The sequence below is a fragment of the Meles meles genome, chromosome 7 (genome assembly GCF_922984935.1).
Source record: "Meles meles chromosome 7, mMelMel3.1 paternal haplotype, whole genome shotgun sequence".
Taxonomy (NCBI): domain Eukaryota; kingdom Metazoa; phylum Chordata; class Mammalia; order Carnivora; family Mustelidae; genus Meles; species Meles meles.
In genome coordinates this window covers 8,703,965-8,727,764 of record NC_060072.1, presented here as the reverse complement: position 1 = coordinate 8,727,764, position 23,800 = coordinate 8,703,965, and the positions used below count along the sequence as shown (strand labels likewise).

At 58.0% G+C, this 23,800-nt stretch overlaps 1 protein-coding gene across 2 annotated transcripts in view; it reads left to right on the top strand.

Annotated features, from left to right (window-relative positions):
• CACNA1I (calcium voltage-gated channel subunit alpha1 I) overlaps positions 1–23,800 on the top strand; it is a 116,726-nt gene that overhangs the window by 40,360 nt on the left and 52,566 nt on the right. For both annotated transcript variants that reach the window (XM_046012719.1, XM_046012718.1), the window contains exons 5-6: positions 8,049–8,146; positions 22,815–22,974. In XM_046012719.1, the coding sequence (XP_045868675.1) occupies positions 8,049–8,146; positions 22,815–22,974 (258 nt within the window). The remainder of the gene's footprint in view (positions 1–8,048; positions 8,147–22,814; positions 22,975–23,800) is intronic.

Sequence of the window (23,800 nt, the reverse complement as noted above, 5' to 3'; positions counted from 1 at the left end):
AAGATGCTACACGCTATGAGGGCCGAGGGGCAAGTCGCCGGAGATTCTCAGGCCACAGGCTGACCAGCCGGACACCAGTCAATCATGAATCAGGAAGGCCTCTCTCGGTTACACGGGGTAGGAACCTGCCGATCCTGGTTTAGGGGAGTTTATCATTTCCTTTCCTGAAAGCCGCGGGGTCTCTGGCTTCAGGGCCCATTTGATCCAGAATCCTGGAAGAGATCACTAGAGACGGTGTCCTTCCATCTTACAGCTCTGCTCCTTGCTCTGTGCTGACATACATCCCGGCAGCTTTCCTGCCGGGGTGCGGGTGGCAGAGGGCAGCCCCGGCCTCGGAGCCCTCTCTTGGATTCACTGGAAGGGGACCTTCCCTTTCACCGTCACTCCAAGAAGTGTGGAACGTCGCTCCCTTGACTTGGATTGGCTGGCGTGGGTCATGTGCTCATTCCTGAACCAATCACTGCGGCTGGATGAGGCTGTGCTCTGATTGGCGACTGCGAGCCTGGGCCCCACCCATGCCACGTGGCCTGAGAGTGGGAAGCGTAGACTTTGCAAAGTGCCAGGATTGTTCGCCCAAGAGCTGGGAAGGGAGTTCCGGGTAGGCAGAAACCAGCGGGTTTACCAGAAGTGATGTTTACAGACGGCGTTGCGCTCCCTTAAGTCCTCACAATCCCGAGAACTTGGGAGAAGGGGTGCTTGATGCCATGTTGCACATTTGGAAATGGAGGTTCAGAGAGAGTAGCAGCCTGCCCCAGGTCACACAGCTTGTAGGGCCCAGATCTGGGATGTGCTCACATACGGCTGGTCCCAGAGCCCAGATCTGGGATGTGCTCACATACGGCTGGTCCCAGAGCCCATGCTGACTCACAGCATGAAGGGTTTTACCTTTTCAGAGGCCAAAATATTCCAGTCCACCTGCCCCTGAGGACCTGGGCAGCTTCACCAGCCCTCAGAGGGCTGCCGGCTGAGTCCTCCGAGAGGGACATTTACCCCCTCAAGTCTGGTAGAGCCCAGAGTGTCTGTCTGGCTCCCAGCAGCTGTGTCCACTGGTCGTACCCAGAGGAGGCTAGTGTAACCGTGCAAAATTTCATGAGGCAGACATCGGGAGGCATATTTGGGAACTATACTTAAAAATGACGTGTTTTTGTTTATCTGAAATTCTGATTTACCTGGGAATCCTGTATTTGTGTGGCAGCTGTACCTAGAGATGAAGTCACTGGAGTATTGTCATCCGAGCGGAGACTCCTGCTGCTGTGGTCCCTGGGGCTGCCCTGGGTCTCACCTGCCTGGGGTCTGTGTATGCAGCCTTTCCTTCGACTTTGAGGCCCCAGATCTTTCCTTGACTCTGAACTTGGCCCGAGTTGGTTTTAGAATCCCTGTTTTCTGGTTTCATAGGATTTGTGTGAGGGTATATGGGCAGAAGTGACCTGTAAACCAGAAAGTGCTGGCCAAGGTCAAAGGTTAATGTGATCGCTCCATAATTCTCTCTTTCCATTATTTCCTCCCTCCTTAACCTCCGTCAGCTGCACACCTACTATGCGCTAAGTGCAGGGTAGCGGCGTGGGCTGGTGGTCTAGTCACCCGCTAGAGCATGCCTGAGTCATCACAGGGCTGCCTTCTGACAGATGATCTGCCATTTCCAGCATCTCAGCTTCCTTTCCATTAGCTACATCTTAAATTACATTTTAAGAAAGCCCCCGTGGGCCCCTTGCAAAGATTGAGGAAACACCCTATTTTTATCAGCAACACACAGAAATCATCTCCTGGGAGGGGTATTTCCTGGAAAGATGTTAAATCTCAGTCATTTTATGTTGCTTCTTGTCAGTTCCAGGCTTATTTTTTTTTTTTTTTTTTCCCTGATCTTGTCCCTCAAGTTCTGTGTTTGACAAGTTGGCATGGAGAGCCCGCCCTGGGCTGGGGCACCGGGGACCTAGCTGGGACTCGGAGCCAGGCCCTGCCCTGAGGAACGGGGACATGCAGAGCACATGTCAGAGCGAGAGGCCCTCCTAGAGGACAGCGGGACACAGGGCAGGCGAGCTCAGTTCAGGGGTGGGCCCTGGGTCTTTTTGGGGCCCCCGGGTAGGTCGGGCAGATGCAAAGGCAGGTAGCCTGGAAAAAGCCCAGGGCACTGTGGGAATGTGGGGTGTGCACACGCTCCTGGAAGGCAGGACACGTGGCGGACGGTGCTGGGGTCACGTCAGAGCTTCCAGAGGCCCTTCCTGCTGGGCTTTCTCAGGCAGGAGGTGGGACTCAGGGAGGGGTGTAGGCAGGCACGTGCGACTTGTGGGCAGGTGTGAGCTGAGGTGGGGAACGAGGCTGCGACAAAGGAAGGAACTGTCAGCGTTTCTTTGGCTCCTCCCTGGGCCAGGCCCTGTTCTTTTTCTTTCTTTCTTTTTTTTTTTTGTTTAAGATTTATTTATTTGAGAGAGAGAGAGTGCGCACGCACACCTGTGAGAAAGAGAGTGAGAGCGAGAGTGTGTGCAAGCGGGTGGAGGGGCAGAGAGTGAGGGAGAGAAACTCAAGTTGACACCCCGCTGAGCAGGAGCCGGATTCGGGGCTTGATCTCAGGACCCTGAGATCATGATATGAGTCGATATCAAGAGTCTGACGTTCAGCCGACAGCCACCCAGGCGCCCCGGGGCCAGGCCCTGTTCTAAGCACTGACTCCATATAGGAGCCCATATCATTTTCCCTGGGAAATCACAGCCCTGGGAGGTCAGTTCAGTGGCTTGGCCAGGGTCACACGGTACGCTGGGGTTGGGATCCGGGCTCTATGCTCTAACCACTGGGGAAAACAGCCCCCAGGGGTTCTTGCCCGATTCCAGGCACTGCCGTGTGTGTGGGGGGGCTTCCTGGCTACCTGACCAGCTGAGGCGGGGGTGCTTGGGAGCCAGAAGGCAGCTGGCCTGATGCCTGATGAAGAGGGGAATGGGCCGCACAGGGCTCTCGAATCCCACGCTCCCTGGCTGTGTGATCTGGCCTCTTTCGGAGTCCCAGCTTCCAAAGCTGGCAGTGGGGGCCAGGTCTACGGGAAGGTGCGTCAAGTGCCCGGCATGTAGTGCTCAGGAAACCCTTGTGAACCAGCCAGGACCCTTGAGTCGTCAGTGGGAGAAGCCAACAGGGCAAGTGGGACCCAAGCCTCAGAGGGAGTGTATTGGCTCACAACTGGAGAAAGCAGAGGGCAGATCTGGGATTTGGATGGAGGGAGTGCTCGAACCATATGGCCAGGCTCCTGCTTCTCTCCAGCTCTGGACTCAGCCTTCTTTTGAGTTGGCAGAATTCTTAGGCCGCCATGGAGGCAAGATGGCTGTTAGCGCCTTAGGGTTTCCAGGCGGTAGCTTAGCCAGGGAAAGCCCTCTTCCCTGTCACCCCAGCTCAGCGGCCGGGCTGCCCTTCACGGCCCACCTGGGGTCCCATGCGGATCCTGAACTAGTCATGGTGGCTGGGGGTTGGTGTCTGCCACGTGACCCGGCCTGGACCTCTAGGGCTCTCTTGGGAGCCAGGGGATCTGGGGGTGGGGAAGGAAGGCCCCTCAGCAGCAATAGGTAGGGCTGTGCCCTGAAGACCTGGGCTCTCCTCTCCCAGCCCACTCCTGCACCTGCCCCTCTCCTCAAGGACAGCCCTGGAACTGGGTTCAGCTCCTCTCCTCCTGGGGTGATGTCAGGACAGAAGTGTTCGCTTTAAAGCAAAATTACTTACCTAATTAGGTGCTTGGGAGCTGGCAGGAGGTAGTGGGGGTTTTTGTTGATTTTTTTTTTTTTTTAGACTTTTAGCACCGAAAGCTGTGTGATAAAGTAACTGTGTAATTAGGAATTAATTTCTCACTCCCGTAAGTGATGTCTTACTTGGGGCCCGAGGGAAGTCAGCCCAGTGATTATTCACCCATAGAGTGGCCCCTCTTCACCCTCTCTTTTTTGGAAGGGGGTGTCTTCCCTAGCTGTCATCCAGGGTGTGGAAGGAAGGAGCTTCTTCTATCAAAGAGTTATTCATGCTAAGCAGATCCCTGAATGCCCACTGTATGCTGTGCGGGGTTTGGTGCGGGGGGTATGTCTCAGAAGGAGGGGGTGACTGGCCAGTCCCGCCTCCTCTGGTCCCATTCTGAGGCCCGCTCCACACAGTCTCTCAGGGGGTCCTGATTGTGCCCCCATGGTCCACATCAGTGACCTGCTCACGAACAGCCCCTCATTGGCTTTTCTCTGTTTCCTCCCCTCCCTTTTGCCACACTCCTTGGAATCACCTCCGGAGCTCTTGGCTCAGGGTCTATTGTGGGGGAACCCACACTAGACAGGAGGTATGAACAGAGTGTGGAATAAGTCAGAGCAGAGAGGGGCTTAGACTTTGTTTTGAGAACGATGGGGAGCCATTGAGAGTTTAAGTCAGCGAGCAATACAGTTAGATTGGAATTTTAGGAGGTTTTAGCTGACTGAAGAAGGGGTTGAGGAGAGGAAGCAAGAGACAGGAGAATGGTCAGGAGGCTGCTGTGGCTGTCAGAAGAGAGGGATGGTGACCAGACTAGGGCAGGGGTCCGAGAGCTGTGAGTAGACTGTCCCAAGTTGGTGCACAGAGTCACCATCAAGACATCATGTTTCCTGTGAAATAGACTCAAACCCGCATTTCCACCCTTCTAGTTACATGCTCTGCCCATCTTTCTCCATCCTCGTCCAGTATCCCCCTTTCTGTCCTCTTCCCCTCAGAGAAGAATGAGAACTCCTGGATTCTTCACTGTTCACTTACTATGTGTTCTTTATCACTGAATGCGTTTATAACCTGTCTGGTTCCCCCAGACAGGAGATGTAGGTGCAGTATAACACCCCCAAGTAGAAACATAGAAGAGAGGTATAGAACCTCAGAGAACTGTTTAGGCCAGTGGATTTCCTGGAAGGATCTTTCTTGCTAAGAACTCACTAACTCATCACCTTTCTTCCTTGACTGGATTTTCAGGAAGCTCAGAGCTAAGATTCCTAACACTAAATTCTCCAAGAAATTTCTCATGGGAGCTTTTCAGCGGATCCCCTGAGGGCTGCAAGTGATGAGGTCTCAGGGACATTTCTGTAGTAGACTGCGAAGGTGTGTTTCCACACTGAAGCCCTGGAGGGTTGGGTCTAGGGAGAGGCTGGCTAGTGCCTCTCTCTGGGCCTGCCAGGCAGTGTGGCTGCTTCAGTCCACCTCAGAGACGGGCATGGTGAGTCTGATCAGCTTCCCACGAGCTGCTTGGGATCTGAGAGGTGCCCAGATCCCAAAACTTCCTGACTCTGGCTAATTATGGGCCTTGGTGACATTCACCTACACCCTGTGGCTCACTCAGAACCCAGGGGCCGGTCCCCTCCCTGTTTTAGAGAAACACAGAGGGAAAGCTTGAGCCTGATTTCTCACCCCGAGGCCAGAATAGGCCCGGTATTTGTAGATGTTTCCAGTTCTTGGTCCTCGCCTGTCCCAGGGCAGGGCCGGGGGCGTGGTCTCAGTGGGCAGCCTTGCTTAATGAAGAACCAAGTGTTCCAGTCTCCCACAGGTTCTGCTTGGGGGGACGTGGAGCCCCTGGAGCAGTGCGAGGCAGGGCCAGGGGTCAGGCAGGGTTGGCCTGAGGGCGCCTGCAGTGGGGAGCCCCCAGCGGAGCATGGGGAATGGTGTGGTGGGTTCCGAGGAATGGGGAGGGCTCAGACGGGTTAACGCAGGTAAGGAATGAGAACTGGCGGCAGGCAGCAGGCCCTCCGACACCGTGTGCTGTTTCTGTCTAGCCCTCAGTCTGGGAAGCATCTATTTATTTTTATTGCGAGACTTCGAGACTTGGTGGGGATGGGAACAAATCCTGGGTTGTCACCTGCCAGAGCTCAGCAGGTGTGCCCTGGGGCTCCCAAAACAAAGGATCCTGGTGGGTTCAGTCTGGCAGAGGCTGGGGCACCCCCACCCCAGCACCCCCAGCAAAGCCTACACGGAGCTTGGGGAGCCCAGCTGTGTCCAGGGTGTGGCGCTGTCCCTGCTGGCAGGATGCAGGGAGCCAGGGCAGGAGGAAGAGGACAGGTGGGGGAGGGGCGTGGGGGAGGGGCGGACTCAGCTGGGGCAGCTCTCCCGGGCCGGCAGGGTGTGTGTGTGTGTGTGTGTGTGTGTGTGTGTGTGCCTGAACCACTGTGAGCGCCTGTTTGTGTGCCTGTGTGTGCCGCCCCCACAGTGCCTTCATCACACACGTCTCCCTGGCTGCCTGGAGAGCTCTTTCTACAAAATATGAAAATGACAGTTGGCTCACCCACGCACGGAATCCTCAGAGAGCTCCACTCCCTCCGCGCCCGCCACACATCACCCTCTCTCCCCACCCACTGCCCCTGGGCTGGCCTCAGCCTGCAGCACCCTTTCTGCCTGGCGACCGCCCCTAGCGCCCCTCTCTCCTCCTCCTCCCCCCTCCTCCTCCCCCTTCAGCCTCCTTTTCCTCCCCCTCCCTCCCTCCCTCCTCGTCCTCTACCTCCCCTCCTTGGTCCTCCAGGTCTCATCTCTCCTTCTAATTCTGTCACTTTTTTGGTCACGCCCCCTCTTCTGAATTTGGGCTCTGGTAGGAGGAGTGTGTGTGGATGAGGGTGTCCAAGGAGTGAGTGTGTACGCGTGCACCGACGGTTGTGTGCAGGTGTGTGACTCTGCGTGCGTGCGAGAGAGAGCATGGGAGCCAGAGCCTGTGCCCCAGAAAGCTGGGGGATGGATGGAGGCATTTCAGGCAAAGAAGCTTCCACTCAATTATTCTTCAAGCAGCGGGAGGGGGCGGTGGCTTCCCAACAGTTGGACAGGTTTGCCTGGTGTGTGCCTCATTTTCCCGCTGATGGTAGTGACAGGTGGAGCTGGCGGCCGTGCTGGAGACCCAGGGTGGAGGATGGGGTTGGGGGGAGAGGGTGGGAGGGTCTGCTGACCTGCACCCCGGGTCAGGCCGAGGCTGTAGGCCTAGTAGGGGGAGAGCAGGGACAGGTAGGAACTGAGCAGGACAGGCAGGATCTGATGGAAGCTGGGAAACCACAGAGGGGACCCCAGAGAGCTGCCTTCTGGTGGAAATCTGGGAAGACTTCCTGGAGGAGACCACATTCCTCCAAGGTGTTTCAGGGCCGGTTGCACGTGGTGAGGGAGGGTGGACCTCTTGGTGGAGGTCCTGGAGGAGCAGTGAGGGCTCAGGTGTCATTTCTGCCTTTGGGTCTTTCCCTGGCTTGAGTGGCTACTCCTGAGGGCTGGGGCCAGCTCTGAGTCCTTCTTGGGCCTGTAGCGCCCATACTGGCTTGGTTCATTGCAGACTCTGGTGTGGAAAAACTTCCAGGACTCTAGGGGGCATCACCGGATCCTTAAAGCATGAGAAAGGTTTCAGTGGACAGATGAGAAAGAGCATCCCAGGTGGAAGGGACAGAGGGCGCAGAGGCCTGGTGTGGCGGGTGCCGTGAGCCCGTGAGGCTGGAGCCTGGGCGCCTTGCGGGGAGCGTGCCTGGGAGAGCACGGATTTTTCCTGCAAGCCAAGTACGGCGTGCCTGTCTCATCCCCGGAGATGACACCTGAACGGCTGGGAGCCGGTGGTTGGGCTCAGATGACTGGAGAGCAGACAGGGAGGGGCAGATGTGGTGTGACCCTGGCTGGGCGACCTGGGACATGCGATGTCACCTCTGTCTGGCTCCTCTCCTCGTCTGTGACTTTGGGCATCGAAGCCAGGCTTCCTGGAGACCTGGCGGCTGGGGGAGATGGAAGGACTGGGAGCCCGGCTCTAGGCCTCTGCCGGCAGCCAGGACCTGACCCTGCAGCTGTGATTTTGCCTTCTGGTCACTGCCTGGGGTCAGCCGGGGTCCTCCCCTGCCCCCCGCCTTGGTTCTCCCCTGCTAGCCTTCCCTGCTTCAGAGGCTGCTGGGGAAGCACTGGCAAGAGCCACCTGGCTAGTGCTGGGCCCCAGCCGGGATCCTGACCCCGTTCCTTCCTCTCCCCTCCAGGCAGCTATGGGCATGGATGGACGAGCATGGGTGGCTCGATGGCTGTGGCCTGGTCCGTAGCCCTGTGTCCCTCCTGCTCCATCCCTCACTGTCCCCCTTTCTCTGCAGGATGGTCGAGTACTCCCTGGACCTCCAGAACATCAACCTGTCGGCCATCCGCACCGTGCGCGTCCTGAGGCCCCTCAAAGCCATCAACCGTGTGCCCAGTGAGTTGGCTCCCCCCGTTGCCCCTGCCTCCCCGCCAATCAGCCATTCCTGCACTAAGACAAAACTGACCAGCACCTTCCAGTGCCTGTGCTGGGCATGGGGATCCCTCAGTGACTGGACAGATGTGGGTCCTGCTCCCACCAGGCTCCTGGGCCCGTTTTTGGGCCCGAAGACGCGGGAGGGAGGTCCTGGTAGCTGTGAGTCCCGTAAGAACTGGAACGGCAGGATTCTGGGGAGTCTGGTTTTTCAGGGACAAGGCTTCTTGTGGGGGGGCGGCAGTCAAGGAGGACACGCATGTCAAGAGAAGCTGCTTAGTTGAAGGGAGAGCAGCCCCGGCTTTCGCAGGGGAGGGGATCCCCAGAGCCCTTACTGGTGCCCACTTAGAACTCAAGCTCCGTCCCCCAACCACGTGCCCGCGCACCCGCCCACACCAGGACCCAACCGTCTGTCTGTCTGTCCACCCGCCCAGTGTTGAGAGGTTATGTTATGACAGGCCCTGGCATCTGCCCATGTTCATAATCGTCGGAGCCTTTCCATCTCCGTGATTTCCGTGAGCTTATGATCCCTCCGTGAGGGAGGTGGGCTCTTCTCATGGAACACCGAGGCGAAAAGACCGAGACTCAGAGGTGCCAAGTAGCTTGCTCAAGAGGCCTCCTGACTTCCTGAGCAGTGTTCTTTCTAGGACCCTGAGTTTCGAGTAGGATGGGGGATGGGGAAGGAGAGAAGGAGGGAGCGCCCAGCCGGCTCCTGCCTGGGGTTTAGCCCTATCAGCAAAGGACGGGAAGTTTCGTGAGCACCTGCTCACCTCCTGTGTGGCATTCGACGCACTGACAGCTCACTGAATCCTCTGAGAACCCGGTGAGGCAGGTCGGTGGCGAGTGCCCGTGGGGCTGGCCTGACTCTGGGCCGGTGGGGTAGGGCAGCGGAGGCCACACTTAAGGGTATTTGTGGAGTAGGCTGGGTGGCCCAACGGTAACTTCATTCTGAGATGGGCAGGCCGGGCCAAATACGGAGTGGGTCCCCGGGGTGCACGTACAGGGTCACATCCTCACATGTGAATGTTGACGTGGTAGGAACCCCAGGGAGCCCCAAGTGCTACTCTGAAGGTTCTGAGGGAAGGATGGGGAGGCTGGGGCGGGGTAGGGGTGAGTGATGAGGAGCAAAGCTGTGAGTGTGAGGGGCGTGGGGAGGAGAAGTTCATCACTGTGCCCTTCGTCCCCTCCCACTGCTCTGCGGAGACTCCACTGGGGGCAGGGCGGGGGGGAGCCCCCCCAATGCTACAAGACTCCTTCTAGATCACCCAGTTCAAAACCGTCTTTAGCCCATTGAAAGGTCACACAGCCGGCACCTTGGTGCCCAGGCGTCTAACCAGTATGCTCGCCACAGTGCGTGCCCCCTCCCTGACGCCCCCCCATCCTTTCCTGGGGTGCCGGCCACGGGATGGTCTTCCTTCGTGGAGCGCCCACAGCTACCCTGGTACACGGAAGCCGCGCAAGAACTACGCGTCAGGGACACACTGAGCAAGTGTGTTGAGCAGCTGTCCCGTGCCAGGGCCACGGGGCCGTCGGTGCTCAGACACAGAGGTGTCCCGGCATCGTGGAGCACGTGGGGCGAGACGTGGGGAAGGCGGGGGCCTGGTGGTCCAAGACGGTGTCTTAATGGAGACCCTGTGCGGCCCAGGGACTAACCAGGCCACGGAGTGTTTCAGAAATGCCTGGCGGGAGTGGGGAGCATGGGTGGGGCAAGCCGGACTCAGGGTGGCTCTGGGACTGCAGGTCAGTGATGGCCGTGACCGTGACCGGGTGGGGCGGGACTGAGGGAGCAGATGCCCAGAAGGCCCAGGTCTCACCTTGGGGAGTGAGGGGGGAAGCCCAGCGTCTCGTCTGAGCCACCTCAGAGGAAGGACGTGGGAGGGGCCCCGTTTCTCCTGCCCACCCCACCCCCTGGCCCTGGCCTTCCCCATTGTTGCCCCAGGGCAAGCAGGGGCAGCTCTCAGGAGGCAGTCCCTCTATGGCCACTGAGCCCATGGGCCGGGACCCCTTCCTAGCGGTGTGTGTGTCTCTGCCGGGGTCACACGCAGGCGTTTGTACATCGTCCTGCATTCTGAACCTCCAGGTCTTGGGAACAGTGACCTAAGGGGACATTTGAGAAGAGAAGGTGTGGGGGGAGGGGACAGGGTATAGGAGGTCTCTCTCTGTGGGGCGGTTTCTGTACATCTCTGTGTGGATGCATGTTGGTCTGAGGGTCTACATGACCACAGGAGACCACGTGTGTGTACATGCGTGTGCATGTGGCCTGTGTGGCGCCTGTGTCTCTCCCTGTGCCCCTCCACCCGCCGCAGGACTGAGTGAGGAGCTCATTAGGCGGCTCCTGGCTGTGGAGGTCACTTCCCAGTCCCAGTGCCAGCCTGCCTGGTTCTCCAGCGATGGGCCCTGCTCTCCCGAAGCTTCCAATTTTGGAGGCTGCCTGGCCTGGAGCGCCCGGGGAGGAGTCCGGGTCCTTCCTCAGGGGCCTCCCGCCTGCTAATAGGCGTGACTGGGAGGCCCAGGCAGCCAGAGCTGGGGCATGGTTTCCTGCTCAGAGGGAGCTGACTGCCCCTCTCAGCTGACAGAAAGAATCTCGCTGCCTCAGAACCTGGCTGGGGGGTGTTGGGAGCCAAAATAGACCCAGGGCGTCCCCTCCCCCAACTTAGAAACCACCCTGTGCTCCCCTTGGAAAGAGACCTTAAGAGCAATGCATATTCGTGAGGAATTCAGTTAATAGGAGCCTCAGGCTGTTAGAGCAGGTTGGTTGGTCCTTCCCCGCCTTTGTGGGAGGGGCCGCTTTGGTCCCAGATGCCACCTCCTCTGCCCAGAGTCACCGAGGAATGGTGGCATGGCGGGGGGCGGGGACCTAGTTCTTACAAGTGCCTCCTAGAGAGATTTGGTTGGTTCCCTCCTTTTTTTCTAGATGTTTCCCTAAAACATTCCAAGTCCTTCTGTTGGTCTTCGGAGTTCCTTCTGCCCTGGGACTCCCTCTTTTCAACAATAGCCTGTAGCTCTCAGTGTTGCCACTAGATGGCAGGCTAGAGACCCAGGAATGGTGAAAGGTTGGGCCATTAATTGCAAAACCTTGGAGAGTGGGCAGCTCCTTGCAATTGGAAAAATAGAGCCATGGCTGCAAAGCCTTAGCGCGATCAATCCGGAAGACTTAGCTGGGTTGGCAGGGGACGCAAGGTCTGGTTGTTGGCTCTGCCAGGACCCCGCTCTGTGATCCGGGAAGTCCCTTGGTGTCCCTGGACCTCACTTTGTCTACTTGCACAAATCAAGAGGAGGACTGGATTCGATGTGTAGTTCTCAACGTTGTGCATGATGGATGGGGCACCTGGGAGTCACAGTGTTGTTTACAAACCTTATAAAATATGTCCCTCCATGCTACCACGCCGGGCTCTGTCCGGCCATTCAGCCTTTGATGGATAAAGGTAGCACAGCATGGAGGAGAAGGTTGGGGAGGGAGAGAGGAAGGCACCAGATTGTGAGTCAGGAGGCGGGGTTCTGGCTCCTTGCTGTGGCTTTCATAAGTCACTGTCCGTTTCTGGGCCTTGTTAAGATGGGGCCGATTATCTCTGAAAGTGCCCCATCCTGGCACCGGGCAACTCCAGGCCTGCACCTCCAGAAAGCCTCTGGCAGTGCCTTCCAAAGGCCACTGGCCGCGCCATTTAAATATGAGAAGTGCCCTTTGTTTCTCCAGTAGGGAACTAGGGCAGTCACCGCTAGGCTCTGAGCCAGCTGAGTCTGACCTGTGGGCCCATATCTGTAGCTCAGTGACCATCACGCCCCTCAGCCCAGGCTGTGGAGGGGGGCGGGAGGGAGGTCTGGGGAGCTCAGGGGCAGCTGCTGGGGATGCTGGGCCTGGCCTGGGTCACTGCCAGCCCGCAGAGTCCTGTCCAGCTCACGGTCCCCGGGGCAATGATCACCTGCTCCTGTGCCGGGGCGTTTGGGCTGGGCCTGGGGTGGGGATGAGGCAGAGAGGCGGAGGCCCTGCTCCCAGGGCAGGGAGGCCAAGCCGACAGAGCTGTGCAGGAAGCCAGTCAGGTCCCAGCTGTGGGACCCGGAGCTGAAGCTTCGATCTACGCAGGCCCAGGTTCAAGTCCCAGGGCTCTACTTGCCTGCGGTGGGACCTCAGGCCTCCATCTCTTCTCCTGGCCCCCATTTCCCCAACAATAAGATAGGGCTGATAAGACCAATTTCTTTACAGTTTTATAAGAACAAAATGCTATAACATGCATAAAGGGCTTAGCACAGAGGTCGATGTGCTGTAAATGGTCAGTAGGTGTTACTTTTGTGAGGAAGATGCTGGAACATTGAGGACAGAGGGCAGGGGCCTCGGGGCATCCTGGCAGAGGCTGAGGTGGGGAAACAGTCCCCAGGCTGGGGACTGGGCAGGGGGGCTGCACCACAGAGCGGGGCGGGAGCTGAACTCTGCGCATGCTCTGTGGACTGACCAAGAGTGATAAATAGCCGAAATCCATCCAGGGCTTTACGTGGCTGCTTTCTTTGGTTTCCTAACAGCCGTAGGATGGTGGAGCCGCTATGATGCCCACTTTACAGATGGGGAAACTGAGGCACAGAGTGGTTGAATAAACTGCCCCAGGCCACCCAGTTGGCTGGGGGCAGAGGCAGGATTTGAACCTGAGCTCCCAAGACCCCAGGGCTTTTGGCTCCTTTCCACCACCCCTTCCTCTCCCCAGAACTTGTAGGTGTCCCAGTCAGCCACTCCGTCTGCAGGGCATCAGGAAAGCCTCTGCCCACATCCAGGGTCAAAGCAGAAGTGACGTCGTCAGGACCCTTCCCGAACACCTTTCACTGGCAAAGCACAGAGCTCCTGGGGTACCGGGCTCTGTGTGACCTGACAGGGACAAGTCAGGGCGGGAGGCAGGGAGGCACAGTCGTTCTGCACAGAGCACTGCTGCCAGGATTCAAAGCTCGGTCCTATGTTGATTAGCTTTGTGACCCCAGGAAAGGTTCCTTTCTTGCTCGGTCCCCTGCCTGCACAGTGAGGATGGCACGTAGCATCTCCCTTGGGTTTGTCTGCACGCCAGGCACAGAACAGGTGCCCAGTGACCAGCCCCTGCCCTGCGTCTCTCACGGAGGGAGGGCCCCGGTGTTGGGGCCTCAGAGGGTGGTGTCCAGAGCAGTGAGACTGGGGTTTGGACCTGGGATCTTGGCCAGTGGCTCCACCTCTCAGGCCTCAGTTTCCCCATCCCTAAAATGGGGCCCCAGCCCTCCTTTGCTAGACTGTGGGGCTGCAGATGTCCGCACAGCATCCGCTCCTGGCAGGTGCCCGTACCACACGTTGATTGCGTGGGATGCTTATACTCTTGGGATCTTGGAATTAGCCTTGGGGAAAGTCACGGAGAATCTTAGACTCATCGAGCTTCAGAATCCCAGACTTTTGGTTTCAGGGGTTCTCGGGGTTCTGGTCTCAGAAGAAGAAGTCTTCAAATGACCTGGTTTTGCAGGCATGTCTTTGATTGCCCATCAGACCTAGGGGCTCTGAGCTCATGGCTGGCACCTTGTCCCTTATCCCAGGTCTGCTCTGGCCCTTTCTGCCCAGGTTCATGCCCATCTGGGTCGTGGTTAGGCCAGCCATGCTGAGGATAGATGAAGAAGGCCCCAGGATTCCTTCTTGGATCCTGCCTTGTGAGGCATCTGTTGGAAAGAAAAGGAAAGGAAAGGAAGCTGTTTCACTTTGAAACAGGAAGGCACGTTTACTTGGGCTTTGGGGGTCACTGCAGGAGGGTCCCACCCCAGGCCATAACTTGGACCTCGGGGCTGACAGTCCTCGGCACCCACAGGGCCTCCCAGAGAAAGGACTTGCTCGGTCCCCTTGCAGCCCCCATGGGGAAGGTAGGGAGGGGAAGAGTGTGGGGGGTGCAGAGAGGGGGGAAGAGAGAGAGGAGGGGCCCAATTTCCCCGGGGCTGCTGCCTTCTCAGAAGAGATGGAGGTAGCCGGGAATACATCTGGGCCAGACATCAACAAGAAGAGAAGCCAAGGGTGTGGAAGGAGAAACACCTGGGCGTGGGGCGGGTGAAGGTGTCCTTCCCCTCCCCCACCATCAATCTCAAGGTCTCCTCTACAAATCCGGAAGGAGCAATTCCTGGATGGGATACCAGGTCACGGGAGTGCACTGTGTATTCATTCATTCATTCATTCATTCATCCGTCCGCAGTAGCGTCCACTAAGGGGCCATGGAGATTTGGACGTAGCCCCTTCTCAGGCAGATCCTCAAGCCAGGATCTGTGGGCTGGTGGGACCCGTGCTGTAATGGAGGCAGCAGGGGGCTGAGGGGAAGGGCCCCTCACATGTCCTTTGAGGAGGTTTTACAAAGAAGGGACGCCAAGAATGGGTGGGAGTTCTTGGGGCCCCAGTGGGTTCAGGGACCTTCCACGGACTGGAGCTAGGACCGCCCTCTCGTGCGTGAACACTCTCCTGGGATGGAGGGTATCGGAGTGCACACTCGTTGGCTGGCATTCGTTTCCCCCGAGGCCCCCTCATCAGCCCGCAGGCCCCTCCCCCGCTGGGCTGCGGCCAGCAGCTGTGTTCCCGGCAGCACGGCCGTATGCCGCCTGGCCCGGCCTCCCCGGCGCCCACTGTGCCCCGGATTAGTTGGCGTTGGAGCAGCAGGCATGGCAGACGGCCTCTCCCGCCCGCTCAGCACCCTCTGCTCACCTAGCCAGGCCACGGAGAGGAGGGCAGCCCCTGGGCCGGCCACAGCCTCGGCCCCTCCTGTCCTCAGCCCTGCACCCTTTCTCCCGGCTGTGGGCTGTGCCCCTGGCAGGGGCTGGCGATGGTCCGGCTCCTTCTGCCTGAGCTGGTCCGGCGGGGTGGCTGCCTAATGGGGGCTGACAGCTGCTGTCTGCAGACAGCACCCCAGACCTCCAGGGGAGATGCCCATCGGGAAGCCTGGCCCTGTCCCTCCCGCCCCAGCTCCCCAACTGCCACCAAGGGCCTCCGGTCCCAGTGCTGCCCAGCTTCCTTGGAGCAGGGGGTCCGGTCGAGGGGTCCCCGGTGAAAGCGGGTGAATGGGTTGAACAGCTCCGACAGTTTGCCCCTCTGCCATCTGTCTCCTGCTGGCACCCGAGTTTAAGTGCCATCTAGGGACTATCTGTACGCTGAGGACACCCACCTGACACTTCTAGGCCACACTCCCCTAACTCCAGACCCCACGAGCTAATGAAATGTCTTCACGTCGACGTCCGCCAGGCACCCTAAATGCCACGTGTCCAAACCGAGTCCTCTGTCCCCGTGACGGTAGCTCCACGGCTCTGGCCTTAGGCCCCTGACCTGGGAGATTCCCCCGACTCCTCCTTCCTCCGCCTCCCACCCCTCCATCCCATCAATCGCTTGACCTTCAGAAAGCTCCAGAATTTAGCCATGTCCCCAGCCTCCGCTGTGGCTGTCATCTGGACCCAGCCAGATGTGGATTATCGTCATGGCAGGTGAGCGATGGCCGGGTGGGGCAGGCTGGGGAGGAACAGATGGACGGGAGGCTCCGTCCCCCCGAGAGTCGCGCAGAAGCCCGGCGTCTAGCAGGGAGGACATGGGGAGGGCAAGAGCAGGGCCACGTCTCTCGTGGGCTCCCCTCAGCGCTCCCCGTTTCTGTCCCGGGGGAAGGCAGGGCTGTCCTCAGGAGGCAGCAGCCATAGGGCCGCTTTCACGCCCCTGGCCTCGGAGCCTGCAGGCTAGGCCCCCCCGTCCCAAGATGTGTGCGAGTGCTGGGGGCGACGCACAGATGATTGTACACCGTCCCACGGACCGAACGCTTTCACCTTGGCCCCCCAGAGTCCATGCTGCCCCCACAGCTGGGGTGATCTTTCCAACCATCGTAGGACCGCATCTCCTTTCTGCCCATGACCCTCGGGGGAACAGAGGCCAAGAGTCCTCGCCCCTGCGGGGCAGCCCAGTTTCCACACCCCATCCTCCCCCCACTCTCCTGCAGCCACACTGGCCTCCTGGCTGTTCCCTGAGCCTGCCTGCCTCGCCCCCACCGCGGGTCCTGCTCGGGCTGCTCCATCTGCCGGGAGAACTCTTCCCCAGATGTGCCCGCCGCGGACGCCCTCAGCTCCCCTGAGCCTGTGATCTGCATCGTCTTGCCGGCGAGGCCTTTCCTGGCTCCTGTTCGTACCTTCATACCCACCATGCCCCTGGCCCAGCCTGGTGCTCCCCATCCCTTTCTCCTTACTCTTTTTTTTTTTAAATTTTTTTTAAGGATTATTTATTTATTTATTTGACAGACGGAGGTCATAAGTAGGCAGAGAGGCAGGCAGAGACAGAGAGAGAGGGAAGCAGGCTTCCTGCCAAGCAGAGAGCCCGATGCGGGGCTCGATCCCAGGACCCTGAGATCATGACCTAAGCCCAAGGCAGAGGCTTTAACCCACTGAGCCACCCAGGCGCCCCCCCCCCCTTTCTCCTTACTTTCATAACACTTACCACCCAATAAATAAGGAAAGGGATTATTTATGTTTGTGGTTTTCTGTCTCCCCTTCCCCCATCTAGAATGTCCCATCTCTGGAGGGCAGGGGACTTGCTCTTCTTATCCATTTGTTTGTTTTAACTGGTGCACCCCCTAGAGCCTGGAACAGTGCCCGGCACATAGTAGGTCCTCACTAAATATTAGTTGAATGGCTCCATCCACCCATTCATCACTCCTTCCTGGCCTTCCTTCGGGGGGCCACTCTGTGCCAGACCCTGGGCTGGACTGAAGGATGCAGAACACCCATTGGGGGCCTCATGCTCAGGACACTGTCCATTTTGGGGGGCATGGGTGGAGTCAGGAACGGATGAAGGCCAAGAGCGTGCAAAGTGCTGTGACAGAGGGAGGGTGGGGCAGTGGTGCTCCCATCAGGGGGACCAGCCTGGCCTGGGGACCAGAAGAGACACCCACCCAGCTATGGTCTAAGAAAGGAGGAGAGACGGCCTTGTGAGTGTGCGTGAGGGCTTTCCAGGGGCCGGCAGGGGATCAGTCTGGCTGTGTCACAACAGCCTGGAGCCCTGCGGCCCTGGGAAGGGGACCCGGCACGACTGACTGCCCAGTGGCGGAGGAGGGCCACAGAGGTGGGGCAGAGTGTGCGCAAAGGTAGGGAGTAGGGATGCTGGGGGCGGGGGGCATCTCCATTCTGGCTGGAACAGCAGGTGTATAGGTGTGGCCTGGGGGACACAGGGAGGTGTGGCTGGGGGGAAAGGCTGGGGGCCGTGAGTAGGAGCTGGCGGGTACTTTCCCTGTGGGGGTGGATGGACAGCTAGCAGCTTCTGCTTTTGTCCCCCTCGGAGATATCCTGACCCTGTGTTTTTCTGGAGCAGCTGGCTGGACTGTCTTCTGTAGACGAGGCCGCCGGGGCCCAAAGAGGGCAAGCTCTGTGTCAAGGCTACCCGACCAGAACTGGCTCCCGCATATCCTGTCCTGGGTTGGTGCTCTAGGCAAAGTCAAGACTGCACTGGATGTCCTGCGGACTCTAGGGTCCTCTTTCCCTTCTCGGCTGGGGAAACAGGGCCTTCAGCCCCACTCATGGGTTGCCTGGAGCCTATTTCTGGACTCAACCCCAGGCTGAAGGCCTGAGAAGTCACACTAAGAAGGCAGAACCAGATAAGCTCATCCTGAGAGATGGCGAGTGAGAGCCGCGGGAAGTGGAGGCAGGATGGCTTCATGACTGACGGGGGCGGGGGGGGGAGGGTGGAAACCAGAGAAGACTGCCTGGAGGAGGAGGGCTGGGTGGGGGATAGGTGTGGAGGAACATGAGTGGGAAGGATGGTCTGAGGCGGATGTCTCTGTCTCTGTGTCTCTTGCTTTCCATCTCTGTCCTCTGTCTCCATTTCATGTTCTCCCTCTTCTCCTTGCCTCCGCCTCCCTTGGCCAGTGCCAGGGGAACAGAGGGCAGAGAGGAACCGGCTGACTTGCCTTAGCTAATTACTTGACTGCGGGCATAAAAGGAGGATTAACTGGGGTCTCTCGGGGTCCTCCCTGACTCCCTAATCCTGTGGCCCCTTCTCCCTGGCACGGAAACGATGGATTCGTTCTGAGGCCCTAATTAGCTAATTATGCCTTGGCTCAGTGGCCCTGGGACTTCCTGGGCCCAAGGGAGGGCTGTGGAGTGAGCTGGGGCCTGGCTCGGCAGAGGGAAGAGAGGAGGGGGGAATGGGCTGCCTTTCAGGGAAGCCAGCTGAGCAGGTTTTGAGGAGCCTTTCAGAATTTCAATATCCTGGAGAACAAGGGAAATGTAATTAATTGAGCAACAAAGGCCGGGCCCGGGGAGCAGCCAGGCTGGGATCGAGCACAGCCACCTGCCTCCTCACGCTCTTTCTGACCCAGCCTCTTCTTCCCCGTGGCCGCTGGCTGCCAGCGCTTGCATCCTGCCTCTGCCCCTGCCCCGTCCAAGGGCTCAGCCTGCTCAGAATCTGCCCATGGGCCCCCCAGATCCGTCACCTCGCGTAAAGCCCCCCAGATCCGTCACCTCGCATGAAGCCCCCCAGATCCGTCACCTCGCATGAAGCCCCCCAGATCCGTCACCTCGCATGAAGCCCCCCAGATCCGTCACCTCGCGTAAAGCCCCCCAGATCCGTCACCTCGCGTAAAGCCCCCCAGATCCGTCACCTCGCATGAAGCCCCCCAGATCCGTCACCTCGCGTGAAGCCCCCCAGATCCGTCACCTCGCGTAAAGCCCCCCAGATCCGCCACCTCGCATGAAGCCCCCCAGATCCGTCACCTCGCGTAAAGCCCCCCAGATCCGTCACCTCGCGTAAAGCCCCCCAGATCCGTCACCTCTCATGAAGCCCCCCAGATCCGTCACCTCGCGTGAAGCCCCCCAGATCCGTCACCTCGCGTAAAGCCCCCCAGATCCGTCACCTCGCGTAAAGCCCCCCAGATCCGTCACCTCGCATGAAGCCCCCCAGATCCGTCACCTCACGTAAAGCCCCCCAGATCCGTCACCTCGCGTGAAGCCCCCCAGATCCGTCACCTCGCATGAAGCCCCCCAGATCCGTCACCTCGCGTGAAGCCCCCCAGATCCGTCACCTCACATGAAGCCCCCCAGATCCGTCACCTCGCATGAAGCCCCACGCTCCTTGGACTCCGCTTTGCAGCCGCCCCCAAGCATGGCCTCTCCGAATGGTCACATACCTTTGTGCCTTTGCCATGGCTTTGCCTGGTTCAAGTCAGTCCCTCCAGGAAGGTTCCCAGAGCTGCCACCACTCCCCAGGCTTGGTTGTGTTTCCCAACACTGCGTCCTCCCCAGCCCCCGTTAGACGGCAAGCTCTGAAGGGCTGAGATGTGGAATGTTTGCGTTCGGCTTCCTCCGTGCCCAGCACTGTGTCGGGCAGACATAGGCGAATGAATGATGGGGCCCCAGCAAGGCCTGCAACTGGCTAAGGTCACATTTGTGTGGATTTGGAAGGATGGTGTGGGTGCTTGACCTGTTTCCTTGCTTCCCTCCCCTGCACACCCGTGGCTACCCCGTTGGGGGTGGGGTGGGGTATGAGTCCTCACTTGCCCTGTCCTGCTCTCAGCTGGAGGTCGCAGCCTACTAGGGAGCCCCCTGCCTTTCCCCGGAGGAGGCTGACCTAGTTTTGTGGGGAAGGAGGATGGGGTAGGCATTAATTATTGATTGGAAATCACACCACACAGAGCTTGTGATGCAAATTCCAAATTACCCTCGTTAACAACCAACCACCGTAGCATCACCCCTGGAATAAGCAAAAATCCGGATAGAGCCCCTGCTCTCCTTGTCACCAGCTTTTCATCCTCCCATCTCCAATTTTCCATTCTTTCCTCATGACCTGTCACATCATTCAGCAAATGTTGGTCAAGTCTTTGTTCTGGGCTAGGGCCTGCTGGGTTCTGAGAATGCTGACGCAGATACAGGCCTTGCTCCCAGGAGCTAACAGCCCAATGGAAGAGACAGGAGAGTAAAACTAATTATACAGTAGGGCTAGAAGATTGCCTAGTGAATGGGGCCTCCAAAGTTGTGCAGTATGCAACCTATACAACTGTCCAAGGCAGCTTAGGCTAGGTCAGAGGTGCTGAGATTGCTCAGAGCAGAAGAGAAAGGGATGAACTCTACCTGGGAAGGAGTGAGAAAGAGTAGGGGAAAGCTTTACAGATAGAAAGTAGAGCTTTGACTGGGCGGTGGTGGCTGAATAGGGATGTGCCAGGCATAAGAGACGTGGAAGGCTGTTCCGGGAAGAATAGCATGAGTAAAAGCACGGAGGTGTGAAATCCTATAGTATATTTAGGAAACTTCAAATAACTTGGTATTGAGAGAGAAATAGGCAAAGGTGAAGGAGAGAGAGAGAGAGAGAGAAAGCTAGAGAGGTAGGTAGAGTCGGACCTCACAGGATCTTGGAAGGTAAGCACTCAAGAATGATCTACCAGCTCCTGACCCATGTTGGGGCCACAGACATTTGTGTGGACCTTCCCCCAAGAAAAATTCATGTTGTCACACTCGCACATTTTGTAGCAATTTCTTAAGGTTCATGGACCTCCTGCGGCCCTTCCAGGCTGTTGTCAGGAATTGCCCCTGTTCTGTCCTGGGCTCTGTTTTCCCTCGGCTGGCTTCAATCACAGGCAGGCGCTGCCCTGCTAAGGCAAGACGGTACCAGCGGCGGTCCCAGTAGTTCCAGGCGTAACTCTTCCCAGCTTCCAAGCTCTGCAGAAAGCAAGCATTTCTCTCCCTGGGTCGTTCCAGCACAAGTCTCAGGGCTGACACTCACTGGTCCTGGATGGGGTCACGTGCCCATCCTGGACCAACCCTTGGGGCTAGGGGAACAGAATGTGCCAATCTGCCCCTGATTGGTCAGGCCCAGGTCATGTGATCTCCATGGTAGCCCAGTCAAACCACGGGGACTGGAGTGGGGGAGTGGGGCTGGTTTGTTTTGTTTTGTTTGTTTGTTTTAAGATTTATGTATTTATTTGAGAGAGCAAGATAGATTGAGAGAGAGAGAGAGTGTGTGCGTGCACCAAGCAGGGGGGAGAAGAGGGAGAGGGAGAAGCAGACTGCCCACTGAGCAGGGATCCTGATGTGGGACTCGATCCCAGGACCCGGAGATCATGACCTGAACCAAAGGTAAGTGCTTAATGGACTGAGCCACCCCAGTGCCCCATGGGGCTGTGTTCACAGGGCTGGGAAAGGACTCTGGGTCAAACCGAAGGCAGAGGTGACCCATCTGCCTGGGGTTTGTACACCTGTGGATTCTCTAGTTACTGGAGTGGCTGGATCTTCCTAAGTAGAGTCAAGGGGGAGTGGGTGGCATACAGATGGGTAATGAGGTCTTAATGATGGATGACATCACCCAGACTTGGGAGAGCAGGTCAGTTTCATAGGCGGGGGCTGGGGGTTGGGACTGAGCCTGTGGAAAGGAGGAGGGCATGGAGGGTGTGGACAGTGGTGTGGATCAGCCCAGGGCAGGAGGGGCAGAAGGGAAGGACAGGGAGGTAGATGTGAAGGGTGCTAAGTGTGGGAGGGGTTGGGCTGCAAGCTGTGCGGTGGAAACCAGGGTTTGCTGTGATAGGGCCGTGGTCCTGGGGCTGAGGAACTTTTGCAGAGTGGCTGCTGTCTTCTTGGGCCCCTTTCCTGAAAGTCCTCATCTTCCAAGAGAGGAAGGGACTGGCTCAAGTTTACATAGGAAATAGGGCAGGATTTGAACCCCGATCTCTCTAAATCAGAGGTTGCATGCTTTCCACAGGCTTTCTTTTCCTACCTGCCAGGTTCCCAGATATCAGGCCCCTCCAGGATGTAACCAACACATTCTGCTCCCCCTTCCCATACTTGCCTGAAACGCCCCTCATTCACCCGGATTCCCACCCTGCCTCCAGCACTCACACAAAGGGGCTTCTGTCTCCATTCCTCTTCTTTCCTCTGGGTTGGCTGGTTCCTTGTAGCTATTCCTCTCTGCTCTCCGGCCAGATCTGAGTCCACCGCTGCTGGTATGGCTCTTCTGTAGGTTGTCTGAGAGCTCGGCCTGGTTCTACCATGAGGTGGGGTAGGTCAGCAGAGTGGTTCTGGCCGGAACCAGTGGCTGCCCCAGCGATGAAGGACACTTGGGACACATTCATTAGACACCTACTGTGTTCATCTGGGTGGGTTCTGCGCAGAGTGAGATGAGCCAGCCTCGGTCTCAGGCTGCCAGGTAATGGGGGGTTGTGGAGGGAAGGCCAGACTTGGTGTCAGGACCCCTGGTTTAAATCCAGACCCTGCTTCTTCCCAGCTGTGTGACTTCAGGCAAGTAGCTTTAGTTCTATGGACCTCTAGTCGCCCCTTCTATAAAATAAGGATAATATCACCAGCCTCACAGATTTGTCATGAAGGCTGAAGGAGATCATATTTGTGCATTGCCCAGAAGAGAATTTGGCACATAAATCTTGCTCCATAACTAAATAGCTGCTTATTCATCCGGAATCTGGTGGAAGTGCGGTGGGGCCCAGAGCCATTTCCGTGGCCTCTGGGTGGAAGGGCCGACACCAAGGGGAACGTGTGTTTAATGGCCACTGAGCAGGCTGGGAGCAGTTAGGAGCCCCTGCCCGTTGTGTCCCCACCTCTCCTCCCTGGGCCCTTCTCACTGTTTCTCTGAGCCTGATCTGACCCTTTCTCCTCTGGGGCCCTCTGCTCCCACGTCTGACAGTCTCTCCACCCACAGGTATGCGGATCCTGGTGAACCTGCTCCTGGACACGCTGCCCATGCTGGGAAATGTCCTCCTGCTCTGCTTCTTTGTCTTCTTCATCTTTGGCATCATCGGCGTACAGCTCTGGGCGGGCCTCCTGCGTAACCGCTGCTTCCTGGAGGAGAACTTCACCATGTGAGTCTGGCCCCTGCCACCCTGGTGGCCGCCAGCCAGCGTTGCCTGGGGTGGCGGTGGTGCCGATGCTTGAGGGCTTGGTCTCCCCACTGAGCCCCTGGTCTCAATCCTTACTCCCAGTGGGGCAGAGAAGTCAAGAAATGTGCTCGGGTGAATCGGTGGTGGGTCTCCTGTGAATGGCTGGGCACTAAAAGGGGCACAAAAGGCCAGTGAGGCCTCAAAATGGGCATCGCAAAGTCCTAGTCTAAAATAGGTCCTTAGATGCTAATTCAGCTCCCAGTGACTCTTACTTAACACACAGTTTGAACTTACTCGGTAATTGGGAATGGGGCCTAGTGGAAGAATGGACAGAGTGGAAGCTTCCTACCAGGAGGTCAAATAAGAGGGAAATGGACAGTTAAGACCCAAGCAGACGTGATGCCAACAGGGAAAAGGGAGACAGAAAACCTCAAAAGCAGACACAGAACTTGGCCCAATGACAGACATTCCTCTCCATGACTCTGAGTCATCAAGGAAAGGTCATCTCTCAGTCGGCCAATGCCCTGATGAGCAGGTGGGCGGGCTGCCCCTCAGGGAGGTGATTGTCAAAGCCATCCAAACACAAGTCGAGCTTCGGCTCTTGGAGCAGCTGTGTGGAGTTGTCCGAGAGGTCTGGCATCTGTGGAATGCCGTGGTGAGGGGTGAGCCGTGTCTTGGAGCGTGCGCACCTGCACAGATGCGTTGGGACAGGAGCCTACTACCGCTTTACTGTGTTAGCGCGCTCCTGCCCGGTGCCAGGCCCCGGGGAGACAGGAATAGGGGAGTGTGTCCCTTCAGCCTCTCACTC